The 24,591-nt window shown below is 49.3% G+C and overlaps 1 protein-coding gene across 15 annotated transcripts in view; it reads right to left on the minus strand.

Moving 5' to 3' along the window:
* Positions 1-890: 890 nt before the first annotated feature.
* ATP2B2 (ATPase plasma membrane Ca2+ transporting 2) overlaps positions 891-24,591 on the minus strand; it is a 587,231-nt gene continuing 563,530 nt past the window's right edge. For 9 of the 15 annotated variants that reach the window (XM_038740351.1, XM_038740350.1, XM_038740344.1 and 6 more), the window contains 7 exons: positions 19,567-19,673; positions 18,721-18,912; positions 15,046-15,259; positions 13,974-14,185; positions 13,460-13,567; positions 12,993-13,175; positions 4,279-4,590 (listed from right to left, as the gene is read on the minus strand). In XM_038740351.1, coding sequence (XP_038596279.1) covers positions 4,279-4,590; positions 12,993-13,175; positions 13,460-13,567; positions 13,974-14,185; positions 15,046-15,259; positions 18,721-18,912; positions 19,567-19,673 — 1,328 coding nt within the window. Of the gene's footprint in view, positions 4,591-7,083; positions 7,139-10,036; positions 10,213-12,992; positions 13,176-13,459; positions 13,568-13,973; positions 14,186-15,045; positions 15,260-18,720; positions 18,913-19,566; positions 19,674-24,591 lie in introns of all 15 variants that reach the window. The other 6 variants (XM_038740355.1, XM_038740353.1, XM_038740359.1 and 3 more) reach the window with 5 other exon arrangements.

The raw sequence follows: 24,591 nt of genomic DNA on the forward strand, positions 1-24,591 counted from the left end.
AAGGGCAGTCTTGCTCTTTTAGTTGCTGAAGCTTAGGCAGCCACGGATAACTTTTTCCTGGAGAAAAACATGGCCCTAATTGTGATGGGACCAGCGTGGGGAGTTGAGGCGCACACCTCATCCAAACAGTTTGGCTGATGCACTTCCCAGCTCAGGGCAGGGGTGTGGGGTCGGGGGGGGAGGGGGGAACGAGTGGGTCTTCGTCACCAGTTGCAGAACAGATGAGAATGTTTGTGTCGACTCAACATCCACCAAATGGGCAGAAGGGCCCAGAAGTCACCAGGGCTTCTGAGAGATGTTGGCAAGTGTGGGGGTAGGTATTTATAGGTGGACCAACAGGTGTGCCTAGCATCCTTTTCTACTAATGTCCAGCCGGAGGGCACAGGATGCTCTGGAGGGGTAGGAAACCCCACTGTGGTGACTGCCTGTGGTGACCCTCTGGTTAATTGGCTTTCTGGCCCATGGTGGGTCAACAACCCCCCTCCCCCAGGCCCAGATTTGAAAACACTTTGGCAACCACCCCGCCTTTTAACCTTCTTCCCTCCCCAACCCCACTTCCCCAGGATATCATACCTGGGTCCTTGAGGTGAAGTTTTCTGTCCTGACTAGGGCTCAAGGCCACATGCTGATGGATGAATGCCCACAGGCAGCCCGGAATGGGGGTCCAGCCCGTGGAGCCATAGTAGGGCAACCCAAGAAGGTCTTAGGCAGAGGGGGCCCTGGCCGAGCCCAATGGGGACCGGCGGGCTATCAAAATCAGGTGCGCTTGGGCTCCTCTTCCAGCCACTTAACTAGGAGACCTACCACCACTTGGGCCAGTTGGGCTCCACAGTGGGCTTTCTTGCAGGGCGCTTCAATGGAGGAGGAAAGAAGGATGTTAAGTTCAGACATTTGTTCATGCTGCTTTGGGAATTTATTTTTGAATTCTTATTTTCCATTTGTGCCCCTGCCAAGAGAGCTCCATCAGACGGGAAGCAGCAGGAGACAAACCGGATCATTTTGTTCCAAACTATAAAATAATTTACAGCACATAGTTTACTTACTTTTTTCTTTTTTTTTAAACCACAAACATTCCAGGACCACACTGTAGGAATAAGAATAACAATAACACTGGAAAGCATAACCTTTGCATAGTATTAAATGAACAGAGACTGTGAGTTCTTTATTTACAATTATTGTCTAGATAAAAAAATTCATAAAAACAGATGAATGAACGTAGACTGATAACCCCTAATGGGATGGATTGCCAAATATACCACTGTATTGTTTATCACAAACCCCATGCTGCTAGATACAGTACACAGAGTGCAAGCTTTTATGGATTGCAGTGAGTTTCAACAAACCAATCATTGTGTGTGTGTGTGTGTGTGTGTGTGTGTGTTTGATCCATTGTTCCCAACACAGAGAGGTCAAGCAACAAAAGAAAGAAACTGTGATGCAAGATTCAAGGTTGAGAATTCATTCTACCTATTCTGCTTCAAAAATAACAAAAAAGCTGTATCATTTATCATATAATGTCAAGCAAAGGCTCTGGTCAAAGAAGGCCCAACTTTCTATGCATCTTAGTTTATATTCTGTTACTGTATATACACAGAGACTGCAGCATCTATTCACAGAAACCAGCTTCCAGAAGGAAAATGGTTCCTAGCTGCTCTGGGGAAAGATTGTGCAGGAGAAAAATGAACACGATGCTGACACAAAAATGGGGAGATCGGGGAAACAGAAATAGGGCTTCCAGAATGGGAAAAAAATCAACTCTAAGATGTTGAAAATAAACCAAGAATCAGTCCTGACAGAATTCGCAGATGTGCAAGTCCAAACCAGAGACCCCTTCTTTGCCTAGCACAGAGCGGAGAATGGGGTTTGGGGGGGTTGTTTTTCTTTAACCCAAAAAGGCTCAGAGACCCCATAAATGTCTACAAAGATTAGTCACCATATTTACAATGCTGAGAGCACTCCTGACTAGCTTCCAGTCAGGCTGGTGGTAAGAATGAGTTAAATTCCATCGTGACTTTAGGTCAGGCTTTTCACTGCTAAAATCTGGGTTTTTACTATCCACCAAGAAAGAGTCTGCAGGCTGTGAAAGGCCGGCTGTTCAGCAAGAGTCGTGCTTTAGAGGAAGGTTTGGATCAAACACGGGGCCCGGTTTGAGCCAAACACATTTGAGTTTCTCCACAAAGGGCCAGAAACTGGCAATTCAAGCTGGCTAGGGTTCTACCTGGCTGAATGGTCCGGTTGCCCCCGGACACCTCTTAGTCGTTTCAATCTGCAGCGCTGTGAGGGATTCTGCAGCGTGTTCTAGTCGGCGGCCTGCAGCGACACACCACATTCCTTGCCAAGTTTTGTATGGCGGGAAAGGATTAGCACAACAATCAATTTAGCAAAGCTAGTTGGACAGTGGGCTTTTTCCACAACACACCTGCTGTTATCAAGCATGGTATTCAAAATGTCTTTGGGCCCTGTACAAAGCTATGGAAAAAGGTCGTTCTGCGGAAAACTTTAAAGCAAACTTTGTATTAAATACAAAAGTTGTTTCTGAAAAATATTCATGACCCACAAAGTGCTTAGCATTCAAGTGGTTGACATAGCAATTGTAGATGCTCATAATAAGTAGGTTTGTTACTAGGGCTGTTACCAGTTTGGGGAGGAAAAAAACTTAATTCTCTCACCCGTGATACCGTCGGCTTTCACAATGTCTTTCCGTGTGGAAAACTCAGTACATCAGTAAAACAACATTGTTAATTTGCTACAGTATATATCATATATATTGTGACTACAGGAAGGAAAGCTGGGTTTAAAAATCACACAAAGCACATCTCAAGATACACGTCATAAGGTTCATTCAGCTCTAGATAGTGCGGTAAAATGAGGGTCTCCTTAGAAAAGCCATGTAAAAGCAACCAAGCGGAGTGATTGGTGTCCCAAGGGCCAGAAAACTAAATCTCTAAATTACTAATGGAAAAAAATCAACACAATATTTCTAGATCACGAGATTTCAACACTACTTTGATCTCCATACAGATAAACCAAATATAACTTATTTTGCAATTGTTCTTGATAAACTCAAGTGGGCGTTTCAAGATCGTAGAATCCTTTAAAAGACCAAAATCCTTTTACAGAAGCCGCCACCATCCAAGTAATACTGAAACGGCCTCCAGCAGTGAGCATCACACCAAAACCAGTTCAAGCAATTTATTTAAAAAGGAGAACCTGATCACTTCAATTTTGTGTTTTGAACAAAGGAAGCCTTTCCATCTCGCTGCCCTGGATACATGGGTTACTTTGCTACATCCAATATGTTATATTTTGGCTTCTTTTGTTATTTGCTAGTGGTATCTACATTATTTAACAAAAATAGCAGGCAAAAATCAGAACACAGCTCTAATAAAACATCAAGGGTGCAATCTTACAGAAATCTTCATTGAGCTGAGTCTTCTTTATACTAGCTCAGCAGAGTTTGCTTAATCCTACAAATAGTTAAGGATATTATCTACAGGTTTGTAAACAAATTACATTCTTCTTTTAGAACATAAATAAGTTAAAATAGAGCAATTTAAGCAGAAACAAGACAACATGCCAACAAAGAAACTTCGTATATCCATGTATGTACACCTATATGGCCATATACATTCTCAATGATGTATATGTCGATATAGATATGAATAAACAGATATCATCTCCTAAAAGTTGATTAAGTTCCTCTGTCCCATTGGTGCAAATCTACTGTGCAAGTTAAGCTTTGCAACTTCAAAAATTTTTTTAAATTAATCTATACAACTGAGTCCATGCCACACAAGCATTTCAAAAACTCACAGACCAGTGAATCAGATAAATAGCCTCAGAAAGGAGTCCGCAGCTGTTCCCGCCTAAGAGAAGAAGAGAAAAGGACTGAAAGTGGACAGTACATTCATGCAGGAAGGTTGCTTGCTTGCTTGCTTGCTTTGCTTTGCTTTGCTTTGCTTGCTTGCTTGCTTGCTTGGGTGGTACTTTTGAGTTTCTGTGAGGGAGCGGGTAAATCAGCCACCCTTTCCCCCAACCACTGGGGCCAGTGATTCCATCACTCACCTCCATGGGAATAAGAGTTCAAACAGCTTCTCAGCCAGCAAAGGTTTTTGTTTGTTTCCTGTTTTTGTTTTTATTTTGTTTGGGTTTTTTGTTTTTGTTTGTATTTTTGTTGTTTTTTTATAATTGCTGTTTGGCGGGTATTTTCAGGGTGAATGAGTGGGTTGGTTGGTTGCAGGTCGGTGCTTCCGTTTACAATTTTACCAACAGCTTCAGCTAAAGTGACGTCTCCAGACTGTGGATTGGGCTCCCTGGGCTAGAAGAGGTAGCTGATTTGCTTGTGTCCGTGGTAAGGTTGATGCCACTGTCGATAGCGCTGTTGTTCTTATTCAGCGATGACGGCGGACTAGAGTTTTGCTTCAGAGCAGCATCTTCTTCTAGGTCTGTGTCATCAATGAGGGGGATGTGGGGCTGGGAGTCTTCTATCCTAAACTCGGGGTGAGTCATAAAATTATGGATGGAGGTTCTGGATTCCGGTTTTTCGATACCTTCATAGAGAGAGCTACGGAATGCCTTCACGACGCGGATCTGGAAGGGAACAATGGACAGAGGTCATTAGAGACAGTCTCAGTGGGCCCCACCGGCAAAGCCGGGAGCAACGGCCACGACACCCGCTGGAAAGGGTTAAGGCTCGGCAGGCAGCTGCAATCCAGTCTGTGGGGTTATGGGCACGGACGGGGGCTTGGGGTTTGTGCACTTGGGTCTCTTGTGCAGACTGCAACATTGAAACAGGCCATCAAGTAGGAAGCCAGCGAGGCCTCATGGGAAGCGTTGGTTAGAGAAAGCATATGCCCGTCATACGGGGCACAGACCTAGTAGGAGACCAAGCTGGGTCATTTCAATGTGTGTGTGGAATCATGCATGGGGCCGATTTGGCAGTGAGTACGTAAGTGAGAAAGAAAGGGGGGAGGCGCTTTAAGGTTTTTTGTTTGTTTTGGTTTTTTTTTTTTAGTGGAAAAAAAAATACACGTAACAAGTCACTCTCCACAAACAGAAAAGTACGAAACACAGAGACAGTTGGATGGCCAAGATGGTTGACACACAGAAGCCAAAACCAAGAATTTAAAACCAAACCAAATGCAAACCGAAGAGTTTTCAAAGGGAAGACCGAGGCAGCCAGAAGCACAAACGAGCCAGGCGACACCTTTCTGGCAAAACCATGCCACACCAGGGAGGGGATCAGTTACCACAGGAACACAGATAACTGCACACGACAGCTAAACTTGGAAGCCTGGACAATGTGAACAGAGATGTTTTGGGAACCCAAACTTTTCTTTTCCTTCATGCATTTGTGAGGTAAACACTCGAGTATACACTCAAAGTTCTAGCCATCCATTTTAAACAGGGCCTTTGCCTTTTCTTTTTCCTTAACAAGAACACACCTTCTCAAACCCCAGGCCCAGCTCTTCGATTCCCCCACTTGTAGAGTCGGCAGAGGAGTGAGTTCCTCATGAAAAAGCAATTTCTTCACTTTCCGGCTCTCAGCTGTGAACGCTGCTAGCCAGGTCAACGCAGAAGGTGGTGACCATCTCTGCAGCTCTGAGTGGGCTTCAGTTTCAACAGCAAACCATCATGAGTCAGAGCTGTCCTCAGTGGGAGTGCTTCCCTGAGGGCACACCTGGAACTTTGGGAGGTGCTGATCAATACCTCTTTCAGGCCTTGAGGGGACCAGTGAGGGTCCTGGCCCTGGGCACTAATGAGAGGGGAAGGCACTTCCTAAAGTCCCTATCTTGTGCCCACAGAGGAGCCCCCACCTGGAGACAATCATGCTTGGAGTATTGTGCTGAGGGCAATTATCTTAATGGGAAGAGATCCTCTTTCCCTCTCTCTGTCAATGAAAGAGCAGCAGCTTGCCTGTGAACTGGAAATGAATTACCGGTGGCACAGAACCTAGCTGAGATTCCCAAAAGTAGCCTCTTGTTGCTAACTCAGAAAATCCCTCTGGACCAAAAAATATACTCACCCGGCACTGGGAGCCCCATCAGGGGGCCAGCAAGAAGGGTGTGCCAAGGACCCCTGTGGGGGTTGGGGAGTGGGAACGCACTTTGGAAAAAGGATCCAAGTTATTTCTTGCTTCCAGAAGCTTTGGGCCCAGTGTTTCATCCCCCAATTAGTAGGGAGTCTTGCAAACAAAATGCTGATGGCATTGACTTGCTTTGTGAGGATCTTCAGCTTGGATAAAGAGCTGTGGGCACTTTTGGTATTTCTGTGTGGGACTGTTATCAGGGTGCTCTCCGTCTACAGTGGCTTGGGCAGTCCCTGTCCTGGCAGGAGGGACAGGGCTTAGACTACAAGACCTCTCCACTTTCCCTCCTGCCTGACGCCTCCAGTGTAATCAAAACCTGAACCTTTTGTTAGAAGGACCTCAAAATGGAGAAAACTTGGTAGCTTATTGTTTTTGGCTCCTTTGCTCAGTAACCTTGTTCTGTCCGTAGGGGCTGGAAAGGGGGATGGGTTCTGTCTCCGTAAGGGTAGAGCAGAGCAGTGGCCAGGGCAGGGGCCCTAGTCGGCACCACACTGAGGATCCCAACTCTGAACACTCTAAATGAGACTGACAATGCTGGGATGACAGACAATGAGTTCCAGGCCAGTCGAGTTCCAGGCTGTGGAGACTGTAACAAAGAATGGACTGTGGGCACGACCCTTCAGGGTATCCTGACCAGGGCTGGGACAGGGCCTTCACTTCTGTCTTGTCCTCAGCTGCTGAAATGAAATGTGTCAGCAGGCTCTGGTGCCTCACCCACCCTCAAGTTCCGATTGGAAAGACTGCATCAGGCAGGGAGCAAAAAAATCAGGATGTCAATCGTTAGGGCTTTCAGCTTGTTTTCTGGCAGAAGCAAAATTAAGATAAAGTAGCCAGCCATGTCCCTAACTCCAGGAGCTCGAGCACAATTCAAGGGCCCAACGGGTGTGTGTGGGTAGGGCATGGGCTTATACTCGAATGTTTACCCGGCTTCGGGGAAGCCAAGTGTCTCGGGTTTGGTTCACATTCATTTCAGGCTCAAGTTAAAGACTCACAACCTCTTTTAATTTCACTCTCTCGTGCTGAACTCTCTGTCCAGGGTTCTTTAGCCCTCTGGGAAAACAAACACATCGGATATTCAGACAGTGAGAGGAGGGCACTGCCAAAGCAAAGGGCTGGGCGGTGATTAGTATTACAAAGTAAACAAGAGGTCCAATTTAATTGTAGCTTTTTTTCCCCCAAGAGATGCCAACTCTTAGCTGTTACTGTGGTCTAGGCCAGGGATAAAACTGGGCAGAAGGGGCAGGGATGGTTTTTAGTTTTTCGGTGGCTCTAACAGCTGGACACTTGAAAAAAGGGGTCTATTTGGTCCTGGGGAGAATAGCTCAATGAGGGTTCCTAGTGGGTCCTTGCAATACAATCAACCAGAATGAAGATAAAGGGTTCTAGGTGGCCTAGCTTCTTCAAACAGCATTCCTTCCATGGGTAATGATTGGTCCAATTCCTACATATTATCTGGATTACTGAGGCCCAAGAAATAGATTGGCCTACTAGTTTGCTAGTTCAGGTGGAATGATAATTTTTTTTGGCTGAAATGATCCAGATAATGCAAATCAAGTTTAATTTTTAGATCTTGTTATGCAGAGTTGGCATGAGCTGATGTGAAGGGATGATGCAAAATTTAGAAATCTGCCTGTGGTGTGAAACAAGAACTTTTTTGAGGGCAATAATCAGAATGGTCTCCTTCCCAACCAATGATCTTGCTGGCTTTTGTGGCCTCTCAGCGCAGCCACGTAAACTCGAAGGCCTGAAGGGGCCTGCGTGCCACAGGTGTGGGACACAGCAGAAGCCAATGTTCCAGCCAAACCCAGTGGGACAGTTCAGGAGTCCTGCGAGACATGATTCGATCCTGCTAAGCAGGTATGGGACAGTTAGAAAGGGCAACCCCATACTTTCACTGTCATTCCAATCCCGGCTCCTGCTGTGCAGTTGCCTAAAGTCCCTTCATTGTGTATGTGTATGTATATATATCTATATAATTGTATATGTTGGGCAGCCTTTCCAAATGTAAATGAACACACCAGTAGAGAGAGAGGCCACTGTGGGTGGGGGAGTTTCAATGAATAACTGGGCAAGATACCTCTGAGCCTCTGGGGCTCAAAGCAGACTGCAGCTTCATGCTTCTCACAGATGTTTATTAAAAGCATAATTGGAGTCCTTGCTTTCCCTTGTGAGGTGCATGTTGTATTCATCACCATGGATAGACATTTGGGGAGGGTGGTGGGAGTTACAGCCATGACATTACAGTAGGTGGAGGGGCTTTCATATGCAATCAGAAATTAATATAAAGATATTTGGCCAATTATACTGTGACCAATTTTGAGAGAGTGAGAGAGAAGAAGATACTGTCAGGGGCTGAATCTGGCCCTCATTCCTGAGGGAGACTATGGAACCTTGCTCTGGAGATAGCAGAGATGAGACCAGCCTGCCCTGGACAGGGGAGGATCTTCTGAGAGACCCTAGCCCTCGGGAAACCAATCAACTGCTAATGTCAAGCATAATCTGAACTCTTCCCAGAAGCACTCTAATTGAGGCAAGGCCAGCACTGTTTCAAACTGTACTGGGGGAGTCTCTACCTAAGCCTTTAAAAAAAATTGGTTCTTCTGCCGACCTCCCCCATTTTACATTTAAAGACAAAGATCCCAGTAGCTAGATAGCTCAAGGCCTGTCTCTCCTGGTTGAGTTGGTGGTCAGAAATGATGCCCAGGGCAGCTAAGTGCCCCACAGTGTGGCTCAGTTACTTAGAGGAATCCCAGCTTTGGTGACTGGAACAACCCTGGAGAAGGGAAAGGGTCATCCTCAGGTGATGAATGTGAAGGGTTCTGGTTGCTCTTTTTTCTCAGTCCCCTCTCCCTGCTTAAAATCTCAGTTTGGGGGACTTGGGAGTTTATGGAAGAAATGGAAACATTCAAACATGAAAAACAGGCTCTCTAGAGGGAACAGGAACTCTTTTGACACTCAACTTCCAAATTTCTGAAGTCATGTTGGCTCTAAGTCAACCTGTCAGGCCTTAGAGCCTCAGGAAGAAAACTTATGATCCACAGACTGCAGCTTTCTTCTTCTGGCCTTTAAAAAATTGTCCTTCAGTTATTCACCCTCAAAGGAATGACAGATAGAGCACGGCATAAAACTAAAGTTCAAAACGTTCTCTGGAGGCAGATGACTGGGTGATTTGACCCCTGGGGGTCTCCTCCAGGCCTAGGGTTTCCTACAAGGCACTTGCCTCCCAGGATGGAGTCTGGGGCCACTCTGCAGCCTAAAATCAAGGCATCTGGGGCAGCAACAGGGGCCTGTGAGAAGAGGGGCCCCCAGGCACTAGGCTGGAGAGTCTGAGTGAATCTGCTGCATGGACAGTTTGGGCTGGTTAAAACCAGTAGCTCTCCAGGGGGTCCCCCTCCTCCTCCTGGTCATTTTTAATGTGATTTTGGATGAGTGCTGTTTCCTGAGTTTTGCTGAGCTGCTGCCTCATGAAAGGGCCTCCTCCTTCCCACTTCACGCTATCTCCATATTTGTGTTTCTAGCTTCAGAGCCAAGCAATCTGGCTGGTGAGCCCTGCCAGCTCAGAGACTAGGGTTTGGCCCAAATGAGATGACAAGGCCCTGTGACCTAAATCCTTCTCCACTTGATTGCTTGGGAACTTTATTTTTGAAACATAGTCCTGAGATGACGTAAAACTATGAAACCCCATTTCTAAGCATTTTAAAATATAATCCCATGCTTATTGGGGCGAAATTATTTAAAATCCCACAAATCTCTCAAAATGCTAGCCAGGTTGAGCATGGGGTGGGGGTGGGGGGGAAAGGGCATTCCCTGCACAGCAGGACAAAGGAAGGAAAGGATCCAACTTTCTACATGGAAGAAAGGATTGCGAAGGGGTGCTGGGGCCCCTGCCTGTCTGCTTTGCCCAGAAAGTTGGCATCTCTGGTAATGTGAGGCAGTAAGAATTCACACTCACGCCCAACTGCAGCAGGTGGTGTGCTGGTAGGAGAGGAAATAGCATTGGATAACGATACGTGACTAGGGCTAGAAAGATTGGTTACATCCTGGTTCTGGCTTGTGATGGAGGACTGTCTCCTGAGAGCCCCCTGAAAGGAAGCGCCACTCTTGAAAGTATTGACTACTTCAATCTGCAACGGAGGAGAGAACGAGACAAGTTGCGTAAGGAATGACCACACCAGCTCCACAAGTGACAGCATGGCAACCAAAACAACAGCAATAACAATAATAACAAGAATCATAAAGACAGGACTTAATTAAATAAAAACAACAACACAAACTAAAACAGCCAAAGACTCCCCATCTGAGCCCACCCCCACTTCCAAAAATTAACCCTGAGCCCCCAGTGTCTCGGTGGCAGTGGGGGCCTCCCCACCCCTCTGTGAGGAGGGGGTGGGCTCTGCTCTATGGAACCTGGATATTCCTCATAGCCCCTTTCCCTCCGGCTTCACCGTTGACACTCTCTCCAGGGTTGGGGGCTGAGGAAACCTAGTGTCTGTTACAGTCATTTCAATATTAGGGCCAGGTCCTTGGGGATGTTGGTGGGGACTTGGGATGGTTGGAAACTTAGGACTGCCCTGAGGATGTGGCAGACAGCACTGGTCAAGCCGCAGCCCTGTATCCATGTGGCTCTCAGTAGCCCTCCTGCACCCCTGATGGCTTCAAGTCAGAGTAAAACCTCTTTACCCCATGGTGTGAGCACTGGGCTACTTTTTACTATGGCTAAGATTCGGATGAGTGAACCATCCAGTACACATGCATATTTACAAGGTCGCTATTCAGTGAAGCCATTTGGGTTTTGCTGCCTCTGAACCATGAACACCTTTATTTCCAAAGAAGAAAAACCAGTGTGGAAACTCCAAAACACACAGAGCTTTGTACTTTAAGGCCAAGAGACATCATTTTGCCCACTGAAGTGGCCATCAGTAGGGGATCCCACTGTAAAACTCTTCTGGGAACCGACAGAACGTGGAGACTGCTCTGCTTCGGCAACCTCCTCTGAACAATCGTTTTTTTCCACGTAACATTAGAAGTGAGCACAGAACATTTGATTTGAGATGGCAAAAGGGAGATTTGGATTTCAGAACCTGAGCTGCACATCCAATGTTGGGGTAGAGACCAACCACCAAAAAGTGTTCGCTGGAAGGATATTTGTTCGTGCCTAAGGTGATCAATGAAAATTCATTCAATCATATTTATTGAGTGCTCACTTTTTGCAGGGCACTGTACTAAGCCCTTGGAAAGTACAATTCGGCAACAGATGGAGATCATCCCTACCCAACGGGCTCACAGTCTAGAGGACTGTGCCTTTAAGCATGGGAATGAGTGTGTGTGTATTGGGGGGTGGGGTGGAACGGACGGACAGGAGAGAAATGTCCAGGCTCAAAGGACGTGGGTTCTAATACCAGCTCCATCACATGTCTGCTGTGTGACCTTGGGCAAGTCACTTAACTTCTCTGGGCCTCAGTTACCTCATTTGTAAAATGGGGATTAAGAGTGTGAGCCCCAAGTTGGACAGGGACTATGTCCAACCTAATTAGCTTTTATCTACCCTAGTGCTTAGAACACATAGTAATCACTTAAATACTATCATTTTTATTATTATTATTATTATTATTATTATTATTATTATTATTTCATGTCCCCAAAATTGGAGTTATAAAACCTACATTACATCTCCTGAGGGGCTTCTTGGACAGAACAAAATTGAAACTGGGAAGCACAGGGAAACGATCACCCAGTGAATCTGATAGCTTTTAGATATTCTTTCCCTCTATGCAGGATCCAGCTTCACATGAAGAAATGTCACCTCAGATATCTCGACTGTCTGTCCCCCACCATTAGAATTTAGCATAGGTTCCTCTTTGGCTGAATCACCTCAAATTGCTCACCAACCAGATCAAATTCAAAAGGTTTTCCGAACTTCCCAAGTTAAAGTGGGCATGCTATAGGGCAGAGGCTTCAGGGCCACATACACTATCCCAACCCTTCAATTTCCAGCTAAATAGCCCCTCACTCCAAAGGTGGAAGCTTCATTTTGCTGGGAGTGGGGGGTCGTGGAGTCTGGATCCAGTTCAGGTGACCGTTCCTGAGTCCAGGTCTCACCTCAATCAATCAATCAATGGTATTTACTGAGAGCTTACTGTGTGCAGAGCACTGCATTAAGCACTTGAGAGAGTACAATTTAACAGAGTTGGTAGACACATTCCATGCCCACAAGGAGCTTACAGTCTAGAGAACCTGAGGCCTGGCTCGGTGACAGAACATCCTTCCCCCTGGATTCACCAAGGACCGGTTCAACAGCATCCTGATGCACCACACCTTCGTCAGTCATCTCCCTTGGGCCTCCTGGGCCCACTCTCCCCTCCTTCTTCCACCCTCCCCAACACCCTTATACTTCCCCCCACTTCACTTTCTTTCCCTCCCCCGATTAAACTTCCCTTGTAAAATAAAGTGGAAGTGGCACTTGGTCTAATCACTTGTAAAGTGAAGATAATGAAGATGACAAAATGTCATTAGAGGAGGCCGTTCAAATTGACAAAATGAAGTGGTTTCATTAGGAATGTGCTTTGTCAGAGCAGGGGCATGAAACAAGCCAATAATCTGTCACTTGGAGCTGGAGCTGGGAGGCCCCAGAAATAACTTGCGCAAATGCCTGTTAATGGGCACAGGGACAGGGAATTGATGCTTCTCCTAGGCTGCATGCATGCTACGCTCCCCAGCTAGTTGACCCTGGCACACAGTTGGCTTTTAAAACATTCTTGAGTCTGCAGTGGACAGGAAGGTCTACAAAATAGCCAGCCTCCCTCCCTCATTCTCCACCTCTCCCTCTATTCCACCCCCAAACCAAAGGCCTTAATCTGTACCTGGTGCCCTCTCCCTGGGGCTCTCAAGCTGGGAGCCTGCCTACCTGAGTTTGGATCCTGTTCAACCCCCGGAACCAGAGTATCTGGCCCCGCCGAAGCTCTCTTTCTGCATGGTCAATCTCCTCCACATCCTCATTGAGTTCCTCCTCGGGGATCTCCTCCTTCTGGGTGAGTCGTCCGGCCTCCTTCAGGAACTTCAGCCGGCTGGTTGGGATTGTTGCGATAACCTATTTACCCATTGGGAACAGAAAGAGGCTGAGGTAAGAGCTGGCTGCACCCTGGTGACCATCTCTCCTATCCTCATTACCAGAAGTCTCTCAGGGCACCAAATTTGGCATAAAGAGAAACCTTCCCCTGCACAGAGTTCTGGGAATGGTTGGGACAATCCGGGGGCATGTAATACTGAAAGGAAGGGGAGACGCTAAGGAAAGGCCGGTTTCAAATGCCAAAGGAGGGAGAAGGAGCTTCTGTGAAATGCAAACAGGGAGCAAGAGGTCTGTGGCTCACTCACCTGTCCCCACACGAGCTCTCCCAATCCAATGAATATACACCACATCCACTGGTCCAGTTGGAGAGGAGAACAGCTGAAAGGTTTGCCACCGAACTGCACAATCACTATCTGGAGACAAAATGGAAAAAACCAATCAAAATGGAACTCTCTCTCTCTCTCTCTCTCTCTCTCTCTCTCTCTCTCTCTCCCTCTCCCCCCCACCCCCATCTCCACCCCCGCCTCATTCAGGGCCTGGACTCACTCTCCCTCTGTTCCTGCAAAGTGAATCAAGAGTCAGTACATGATACATAAGTTCACCCCATCATGGGCCCCAGGTGGATCAGGCTGGTTAAGCCATCCTCCATCTCAAGCCGGGTCTTGTGCCCAGACAAAGCTTCAGAGGCTCACCACCAGAACTCTGCAATAAGCAGGTGGGATCCCATGCAGCAGCTTCAGCATGACCTGGCCTGTAGGCTGGGATTAGGATTGGGTGCCCCTGCCTCCTGGATGCCCTCTGGCCCGGAGTCCTAGTTACCTGGATGAGGAAGGTGCCCAGGACAATGGTGCAGAAGATGGGATTCCTGAAGATGCCGTCAAACACATTTCTCTCCCCGTGGATTTTGCGGGCATTGATTTCATTGAACAGCTGCATCATGACGAAAGTATTGAAGATGATGGTGTAGTGCTCTGAAGGGGGTGAATGCAGGGGTGCATTCCTCCCGCTGTCGATCATGAACATTTTCTCACCTGCAAGGGCCCAAGAGGGAAAGAAAAATGACCAGGTCCTGGAGCCATGTGGGAAAATTTGCCTCACCACTATTCCCCCACACCTGGCAGTACTCCCTTGTCCAGCTGAGATTCCCCACTCCGTCAGTCAATTGTATCGATTGAGTGCTTACTGCATGGCCTGCAGAGCACTATACTAAGCACTTGGGAGAGTACACTATAATAATATAGGTAGAGAGTAGCCAAAGTGCCGGGCACCCTACAGTGGCCTCTCTCTCCCAACCCCATCACTCCTGGGCCGAGGGCATTGCCAAAATTTTCTTGCCCATCAGGATCAGAGATCCCACCTTCAGGGCTTGGCGAGCCCACTTCCTTGGCCCGCTTCTTGATTCTGACCATCACAGTTGTGGGGAGAGGACAGCAGCTCCCAGACCCTCGGCAACATACAGGGCTCTCGGCCTCCCCAGCCTCCAGTTCCGACTCCTGAGGGTTGGAGCCAAACAGGGCCCTGCAGGCCACACAAACCGTGCAGGTCTCACATGTTTCGGGGAGCAAAGGGATGCAGGAACCAGTGATTCTGTGGCCTGTCCCTTGCCAGGCCACTGTGGGGGACATGAAGTCTTGTCCCTACTGGTCGGATCTGCCCGCCGTGCCCCATGCAAACCTCCACCCTAGCTGGATGGTTAGCTTGGGGGGGTGGGGGGAGTGGGGAAGTGGAGAGTATGAGCTGGGATTCAGGGGGAAAAGAGCAGAAAGGTAAGAGGGAGACAGCTCGTGGCGGCCCTCGATGCCAATGGTCGGCCTGGATTGCCAATAGTAACCTTCTGGGCCTGAAGTGGAGAGATTCACTGCACCTCCCTGGGCCCCGGTGAGTGACTCACCAACAAAGAGGAGGGTGAAGATGAGTGTGAGCTGGTAGACAGCGTGTCCCAGGATATTCTTCATCATGGTGCGGGAGATGAGCGGCTTGTTGCGGCCGTATGGCTTGCGCAGCAGGAGCGACTCGGTCGGGGGCTCAGTGGCCAGAGCCAGGGAGGCAAAGGTGTCCATGATAAGGTTCACCCACAGCATCTGCACAGCCTTCAGGGGCGAGTCCTGGAGGTTGGAAGCAAAGACTTGTAACCACCATGGGCAGGACCAGAGATGTGTGGGGGGAGGACAGGACGGCCCCGACATTAGTCTGGGCAGAGGGCCCCCGACAGCAGAGAAGGAACCCTAAAAACCTGGCAGATGATGATGGCAGAAAGAGGAGCCTTGAGAGAGGACCCTGAACTCAGCCTCTCCCCCAATGGGGACTGCTCCCCTCCCGGCCACAGGTGATATCTCTGGGCTTGCTAGGAATGTGCTTCCAAACCCCCAAAATTCTAACATTCTGTCCCGATACATTTTTCTCCAAAGAGGAGCCATTTAAGTGGCCCGAATGTCTCCCAGCTGTTCCGTTTTGCCAACGGGCAGAACTGGGGAGGGGGCTGCCTTGCACCTGAGCCCAGTTTTGTGGCTGACCTTGACAGCAAGATGTTTGTTGCATGATCCCGGCTGAACATGCCTAAGCCAGCCCTGGGCTCTGGATTCATTTCTCTGCCCTGTTACTTAGGGCCAGAGTCTCAGCTGCCCCCAGTCAGGGACATGTTCTGTGGGGTGGGAAGGGGAGTGGATGAGGGAAGAGGTGCATGACCTCACTTTTGAGGTAGTTTCTCCATTGACACTTCATTGACTCAATGGGCTCCTGAGCTCAGGTTGGTCATGATGCAATCAAGAAGGAAATGCGTTTTCCCATAAACAAGACCCCATTTGTGACAATGCCCCTCTTCCCACCCTGCTTCCCACAAGCTTCCTGCATGGCCTTAATCCATTCTCTCGATCTGGCATATTTTTACATTTGAAGACACTGCTACTGATGGCGAGCTGTCAGTGTGTTAGAGGGTGGTCTGACCAGCTACCCCTTCCCCATCGTGCATATGATAAGACTGTTAAGATCTCTTCTCTGGTATATTTGCCCCCCTTAGGATCTGGTATCATTTTCACTTCTCCTGCTCTGGGGTATGATCTTCTTCAGGCTTCTGTTCTAAGAGTCGGCCCATTTCTAATTGTACCCCAGGCGGACCTGTCCGTTGCTGCTGCCTTCCAGCTCCACAGCTCTGCCACATCATTTCAGGTTTTTCTTCATCTTGGCTCTAACATTCCTTCCATCCATGCTGTTTACGGTGTCCACATTTCAGCTCAGCTTAGAGCAGCTACTGGGTAGCCACTATTCACCCATTCTCCTCACATGATTCACCCACCAAAGGGGTGGTGGGAAATATACATGGAGGAGTGAGGGTTCCATGACCTCATTGCTGGCAATTCCTGTCTTGCCACTTGACATGAGTTGCTGCATGTAGATGGCTTGGTGGAGTTGCTCTTAGAGCAGGAATTTGTGGTAGGTCCCGCAGAGGGTCTCCGGGCAGACTCTGCTGTGCCCTCATCCGCTCTGTATGCTGTCGTTGAGTGGAGCATTCAGTCCATTTAAAAGCCATTCCTTTTCAGTTTCTGATTCTGGTATTCATCCGTCAGAGAGCCGAGAGACTATTTTTTGCCTCTTTGGGGCAACTGGCGTTACAGCCCACAAAATGGTCTCAGGGTGGTCAGACACGGACTGGCTCTTTGCCACTTGAGGTGGAAGAGAATGAGCATTGGAACCAAGCTGGACTAGTGTTAGGAGGCCAGGGATGTTCACACTGAGCCTTCCCAACCTTACTCCTGAAGGAGTGCCACTGCGCCCCACCTCCTGACTGGGAGAGTTGGGAGTTGGCGTGTATGCAGGGAATGTCCACTAGACGGAGCTGTTTGTTCACTGACAGAAAAATGAAGGAGATCCAGGCCCTGATGCCAGGGATCCCCCTTGGCTACAGTTCTGGGACTGTAGGGAAAAGAAATGAAGATCAGCACAACTGGTGGGGACGCCTGGAGAGATGCAGGATAGACCCCGACGATTCCTCTCAAAGGAGGGAGCGAGGAGAGGTGGAGGCTTCCAGCCCCTTCCCACTCACTGTGCCATCTCTGCCCAGAACCTTTAAACTTCGGCTCAAGCCTTGGCAGAGGGATAAAGATCTCCAGACAGGAGTTCTGGAAAATGGGGGTGGTGGGAGCAGCCTCAGGAGGCCCAAGACACAATCTGTCTCTCCAACCCCTTGCTGGCCCTGACTCCAGCCAGTGCCCCCTCCCACGGTGATTTGATTCAAAAACACTCCCGGATACAGGGCAGAGGAGCCCAGGCAGAGCCCGGTACGGTGGGTTTGAGTCAGCCCGAGACTGCCAGGTGTGACCAGTGTGCTGGCCAGATCGGTCTGGGGTATTCCAGCCAGGCTCAAAATGCATTCTCTCCCTCCCACCTTGTTTAGGACAGTAAAGGGCAGGAGGTCCCAAGGCCCCAGTGCTCCCCCAACCCCCATAGAATGAACACACACACACACACACACACACACACAACACACACACACATATCCCTCTTTCCAATTTGCCGAGGATTGGGGCTGGAGCTAGTTGTATTGCTCGTGCTGGATCAGGCCAGAGCTCTAAGGATTCTCAGCACCACCCATCTCTCCAGGCAGAAAGCAGCCAGGCTGGGGAGGTTAGGGGGGAGAAACTTTAGAGAAGAGTCTGCTGCTGGCTTCAGGCAGAAAATCCATCACAGTAACCTATGGGAGAGCTACTATGATGTCCAGTGAATTATGTCTCACTGGGGAGGGATGGGAGACACCTGGAGAGGGCATGGGGTCATTTTGCTGCTCGCCGAGCCCAGTAGAAGATGTGAAGAATGGGTTAGTCATTCCTTGGGAGTGCCTTTCCCACTCATCACAAGATAAAGGTCCATGTGTGCAGCCATGAGCCCAAGGAGGTGGGGGGCGGGGAGAGCAAAGAAACAACTATGTCCCATCACCCCAGGTTTGAGTTATTTTGAGGCTGAGATAGAAGTGCTAGAACAAATTAACATCATAGGTGCAAAATCACTATTATTTCTAGCTGAAAGCCTGGTGGCGTCTGTCGCTTTAATAGCATTTTATTTTTTACTCATTAGTAGAGAATTGCTGTCAGTGATTGTTTGCTATTAGTCCCAAGAAGAGACCAGGCTTCCCTGCAGCCCCACCCCAACACACAGTCAGCCCTGCAGCAACAGGCCCTGCAGCGATAAGTCCCTCTGGAGTGCTGGTGGGGAGCTGAGACTGGGAATCCACTATGTCTTTCCTTAGGGGGCTGGAGTTAGAGAGTATCACTGAGGGAGGGAGTTTTCATAAATTCTCCAGCTCTGGCATCCAGAGCAGCCACGTTCCCAGCCTCAGAAATCCCCACAGGCTCCAGAAGCCTTAGTTTCCTCCACAGTTATTTCACAGCTTCCCTGGACAAACCCTGAGGGCACCAGTGGAAGACCAGATCCACTTCCTGTTCCGGATCTCCTGGGCTCTTTCAGAAAGACATGGAGCCTGGGAGAGAGGGTTGAGGAAAAGGGGCCCAGCTTCTCCCTCCTCCCCTTCACCCCCAAACCCGTTGACTCTCTGTCTGACAGGCCCCGAGCCTACCTGGGTGATGCAGGCACCAGTGAAGGCCACAATCACTGCCACCACATTGACCGTGAGTTGAAACTGTAGGAACTTGGAGATGCTGTCGTAGACGTTGCGGCCCCACATCACAGCCTTGACAATGCTGCTGAAGTTGTCATCTGTCAGGATGATGTCAGATGCCTCCTTGGCCACATCGGTCCCAGCGATGCCCTGTGGTGGAGGGGCGGAAGGGTTTGGGGGGGAGGGCGAGAGTCAGTCAAGGGGAGTCAGGAGCAGGAGTCTTTTAGGAGCAAGAGGGCCATCCCCTCTGGGACATCCCAATATGACTGGGGCACACCCTCCTTCTTCCCCACAGCACTCCCACAAAGAACACACTTGGACACACATGGAGCACATTCACTATGTACAGAACATCTCACATGCACAGACACCCACACAAAGTACAACCTCATGGAATACCTACTTGCCCTCACCCATGGAACCTATCCATGCACACATGGACCAGCATACATACATGCTTGGAACAGCATGTGCACACTGGTGGAAGACACACAGAGTACACACTCATGGAACACACAAATCCCCACACAGATTATGCTCCAGCTTGCCCTCCCAGGCCCTCCACTCCTCTGCCCTCTCCCCCTGCAACTCTCACCTCACGCAGCCTGAAAGGAAGGTTGGAGGTCTTGCCCCTCCCTGTCCTGAACATGCACGCCTATGGGTCCCAGACAAACCAGAGTACAAATGGCTGGCCCCAGTCCCCCATTTGGCTGCAGGGAGAGGACCCATCACCAGCATCTCTGGGCTCCTGACCGAGCCATGACCTCCAGGCCCCTCGCCCTGCCCGCTCGCCCCAACACACACCATGGCAAAGCCAACGTCAGCCTTCTTCAGCGCCGGCCCATCATTGGTCCCGTCCCCAGTCACTGCCACGACCTGCCGCTGCTCCGTATGGGTGCTGTCAATGATGCCTGCCAGAGAGACAGCATGGGTGGGGTAAGCAATGCTACATCAGCTTGTTAGGAATTGAGCATTTCCCTAGGGACCTGAGACCCTCTGGGCTACCTGTTCCCAGGCTGCCAATGCCCCTTCTGGCCCCTCAACAGGCTAGATCCATCCTCAGTTGGGGCAAAGAGGCTGGAACCTGTGGGCTCAGTGCCACCGTGACTATGTCCATGTCAACTGAGGCCCCAGATCCTGGCTCTAGCTGTTCCTGAAGCCACTGCTACACTAGGGCTGCCCTACTCTATCCCTCTAACCAGGGCTCAGCACTCTTCTGCACCACTGGGCTTTGGCCTCAGTCCTGGCCATTTTGTTCCACAGCTAGTTCCAGGGTCCAGACCCCAGCACTCCACCTCTCCCCACCATATTTCTCTCTCTCTCTCTCTCTCTCTCTCTCTCTCTCTGTGCCCCAGTCACTGACTACGCTCAGCAGCTCACTGCTCTCACAGCCACATGGACCTTCTCCTCAGAGCTCTTTGGGAGGAAAAACAATGGGATGAGAGTCAGATCAACTCAGCTCTGGTGGACCTGACCCAAGCCCACCTACTGAAGGCCCACACCTGGCTTCCACTCATTTGGGTGTGCATGGGATGGAATAGGTAGGATGGGTGCGGCAGGTTGGGATGGAGGGGGACATCTGAAGAGATGGAAGCCAACTGGGCATATGAGGTGCTTCTTCAACCAGGCACAAGGACTTCTGCACCAGGGTGAGGCAACACAGCAGAGTTCAGCCACCGGGCTGGCCAGGGGTTTGCAGTTCCTCCCAGCCTTGGCACAAGGAGCCAACCCAGGGAGTGGGGGTAGGGTGTGGGCACAGGCAAATCTGCCCTAGCCCAGCAGTCCATCTTTCTACTGCCCCACCCGTGCCCAGCCCACAGCCAGGCTTGGGCCCATGCAGGGCTCCACACCTCCTCCCTTCTCAAGGTGGCCCAGCTATACCTCTGTAAAGAAAAGAAGGGGCAACAGCAAGAGGAATGGGAAGGGTAAGAAAAAGGTGGGGAGAGGGGAAAGGGGGGGGAGAGGGAGAGAGAGAGAGAGAGACAGACAGACAGACAGACAGACAGACAGACAGACACACATCTGACCAGGAAAGGAGAGAAAGAAAGACAGGTACAGGAGAGGATGTTCTAGGAGCAGAGAGGAAGGGAGGTCCAGGATGTGGGTGATCAGGAGCCCGAATGTGTTGGGAGAGGGAAACCTGACACCAAAGTCCCACACCTCCAAGCCTGGCCCTGTAGATGTGCTCATTCTGTTCAGTGGCCACAGACTGGCCCTGACCTGGCCTTTTTTAAAAATGTTATTTTTTAAGTGCTTACTATATGTCAAACGCTGTTCTAAGCACTGGGGTAGAGACAAGTGAATTAGGTTGGATAGAGTCCCTGTCCTATATGGGGCTCACAATCTAAGTAGAAGGGAGAATGGCAGAACTGCGGCATGGAGAAGTGAAGTGACAATAATAATAATAATAATAATAGCATTTATTAAGCGCTTACTATGTGCAAAGCACCGTTCTAAGCACTGGGGAGGTTACAAGGTGATCAGGTTGTTCCACGGGGGGCTCACAGTCTTAATCCCCATTTTACAGATGAGATAACTGAGGCCCAGAGAAGTTAAGTGACTTGCCCAAAGTCACACAGCTGGCAATTGGCGGAGTTGGGATTTAAACCCATGACCTCTGACTCCAAAGCCTGTGGGCAACTTGCCTGAGGTCACCCAGCAAACATTTGGCAGAGCTGGGATTGGAACCTAGGTTCTCTGACTTCGAGGCCCGTGCTATTTCCACTAGGCCACGCTGCTTCTCCTTGTGCCTCACCCAATGCAACATGTGTGAAGGCACTCTTACATCACATTTACTACTGCTGCCACCATCGCCACTGCTAACCTCCTCAGGCTTCGGACACAAGGTGGGCCCAGCAAAGACCTCAGTTATCTAGGCAGAATAGAAAGTTTCTCCTGCTAAGCTGCGTTTTCTTTTCCACTATCAATGCTGTGATTTAAAATAATAATTATAATTATGGTATCTGTTAAGCACTTACTACGTGCCAAGCACCATTCTAAGCACTGGGTTAGATACAAGGTAATCAGGTTAGACACAGTCCCTGTCCCACATGGGGCTCACAGTCTTAATCCCCAGTTTACAGATGTGGTAACAGAGGCACAGAAAAGTTAACTAACTTGCTCAAGGTCACTCAGCAGACAAGTGGCGGAGTCAGAATTAGAACTCACGTCCTCTGACTCTTGCCACTAACAAAAAGGAGAGACGAGCTCGTTTGGGACCACTTTGGAGGACCAAGCACATCAGTGAGACCTGTCTGCTCAGAGGGATGCCATCCACTGGGGCACCCAGTTTTCTGGTATCCTGGAAAATTCAATGCTCTGATACACGTATTGGCCGGAGAATGGGGAGGTTTGGGGGGAGCCACCATTTCTTTTGGGCCTCATCAGGTAGGGTCCGGGAATGAACCTGACTCTTCCTAGAAAGAGGATGCACAACAATCTTGATACTGAAATTAATGATGAATTCAGAAGCAAATGAGTCTGGGAAGAATGGAAAGTCAATATGCCTATATTTATCTAGGTCCTGGGGAGCTCACAGCACATTAAGAAACCTAACAAATCTTGATGACTTTTCCTCTTGCTGTTGCAGGTATTTCAGGAAATGTGCAGTGATGGACGAAACCTCAGGAGAGTTTTATCTTGGCCAAGGGACAGAGGAGCTGAACCTCCCAAGCTTTTGAGTCCCAGCCCAGGCCAAGCCACATTCAGGGGGACTTCTCTTCCCTAGTGCCTGTCTCTGAGCAGAGGACGGTAGCTGCTCCAGACAGTCCCCCTGCTTTATTCCGCTCCTCTTGGGGGCAGTGAAGGAACAAGGGTGTCCTGTGACTGAGTCTTCCCTGCAGTTGCCAGAATGAAGCTCTGGGTTGAAAACTCCTGTTCTCTTCTTAGTCTCAGGGTGCCCCTTCTGATGAGCCCCTCTGGAGTCTCCTTTTGCCCAAATCTGCCCATCTGCTTCAAGAGAATAAGGCCCAGTCTGACATAGGGAGATTTTGGTCCTTGGTGGGACACCACTGATTGATTGATTGGCAGGAGGAGTGCCCAAAGGCCATGCCACACCTTGGTGGTAGCAGTCAAAATTAGATTTCTCTCCACTCTTTCCCAGAGAACAAGGTGATGAGAGGGGCAGAAATTGGGGAGCCACCCACAAGAAAACTCCCCTCACCCCACAAGCCCTGGGAACCAGCTTAATGCCAAACCTATCTCACATGTCTAGCCCCTATCAGGTAGCTGTGGGATACCATTTCAGGGCTTGCGAATGGGCAGGTGTCTCCTGTTTCACTTACAAGGAAAACCCTTTCCACCTGCAGCCAAGATCAAAGGCGTCAACAAGCTGGCCTTTGGGTTTCCCAGCTTGGCTGTGCAAATGCCACTTGCTTTTAAGCAGAGCAGTCAGCCCTGCTGCTCTCAGGGCCCACCTGGGGTAGGAGATCCTCTCTGATAAAGGATCCAAATGAATTATAGGTCAGACATCCCTTGAGAAACCTACTAATTGATGAGAAGAATGTGTGAGTGAAATACCCTGAAAAAGATAGATTTGGTGATATTTAAATACTGACACTGAGCTTCTTCAGAGCCTCCTAACCAAACCTCTCCTCCCCACCCCCTCCCCCCGGGGCCCCAACACACACACACACACACACACACACACACACACACATGCGTGCGTGCACTCTTGTACAAGAATGGGGAACTGGGCATTGATACCTTCAACCTCAAGCCTCCAACTCTCTAGCTTTCATAAAACATTATTATTATTATTATCATTATTATCACTGTCATTAAAACAAGCAAGATCTCTCAAGATTTTTAACAACACCTCTGGGATGTATACCTGGATAAAACAGTGACCTCAAATAGGAACCCAAAATATCTACCTCTAGTCTTGATCCACCAGAGCACAACATATTAAATGAAAAAAACAAACGAAATGTTCTCCCTCTTGTCAGCAGCTGTGGGGCACTTTCAATTAAGGCTGGGGGGATGGAAAAAGCTTTATTCTACTTCAAGGCCCTAGAGCAGAAGCAATACATCATAGGAGAGCAAATTATTTCTGGGCCTGCAAAGGCCAACAAGCTTGCTTGGAGAGGTGGCATCCATGTTTAAATTAGTTCCAGTGACCATCTGGATCCCGTGAAAAGTTCAGACCTAAAAGGAGAGGTATGACCAGCTGCTGTGAAGAGGGCTTCCCCTTAATGCCAGCTGGCTTGGCCAGGTGCAAGCCCAGCATCATGCCACAGGTCCTCTAAGTCCTTCACCAAACCCCTGAGGGCCAGCCAGGCTAGCAGAGCCCTGCAGATTTCTACAGCTCCCAATCTTCTTCTGACTCCGAGTCACTCCAGGCCAGAAAGATGTTGACCACAACAGATAAGTTAGAATTCCAACCCATATTAGTCACTGTTCGGCTCTTGGGCAGCCAAGAGGCTATGTACGGTTAATGGATAATGGGAGGGAAGAGAAACTGAGGTGGTGGGGTAGAGAGGCTTGGTCACCAGGTCCAGTTTCCTCAGCACTTCACTCTTGCCCTCTTGCTGACTTTTCACATGTCAAAACCCATGTTGGGTAAGGGACATGACCCTGGCCCCCAAGCCATCCTTGGTAAGAAAAGGAGGTGATGACTTTCCAGAGCTCTGAGTTCCCTAGTTCCAACAGCTGCCCCCCACATTCTGGGAATCTTCTGTCAGGCTGGCCCCTTGTCCCAGGCATCCCAAAGCCCTAAGGCCTTGCCCTGGCCTGAGAAGAAGCAGGAGAGGAGTGGCATGAGCTTGGGGAACAAAGCCACCCTGGGCCGAGACCCACCAATGCCCCTCTCACTGAACAGGGCCTCTCCCT

Source organism: Tachyglossus aculeatus, chromosome X1 (genome assembly GCF_015852505.1).
Source record: "Tachyglossus aculeatus isolate mTacAcu1 chromosome X1, mTacAcu1.pri, whole genome shotgun sequence".
NCBI lineage: Eukaryota > Metazoa > Chordata > Mammalia > Monotremata > Tachyglossidae > Tachyglossus > Tachyglossus aculeatus.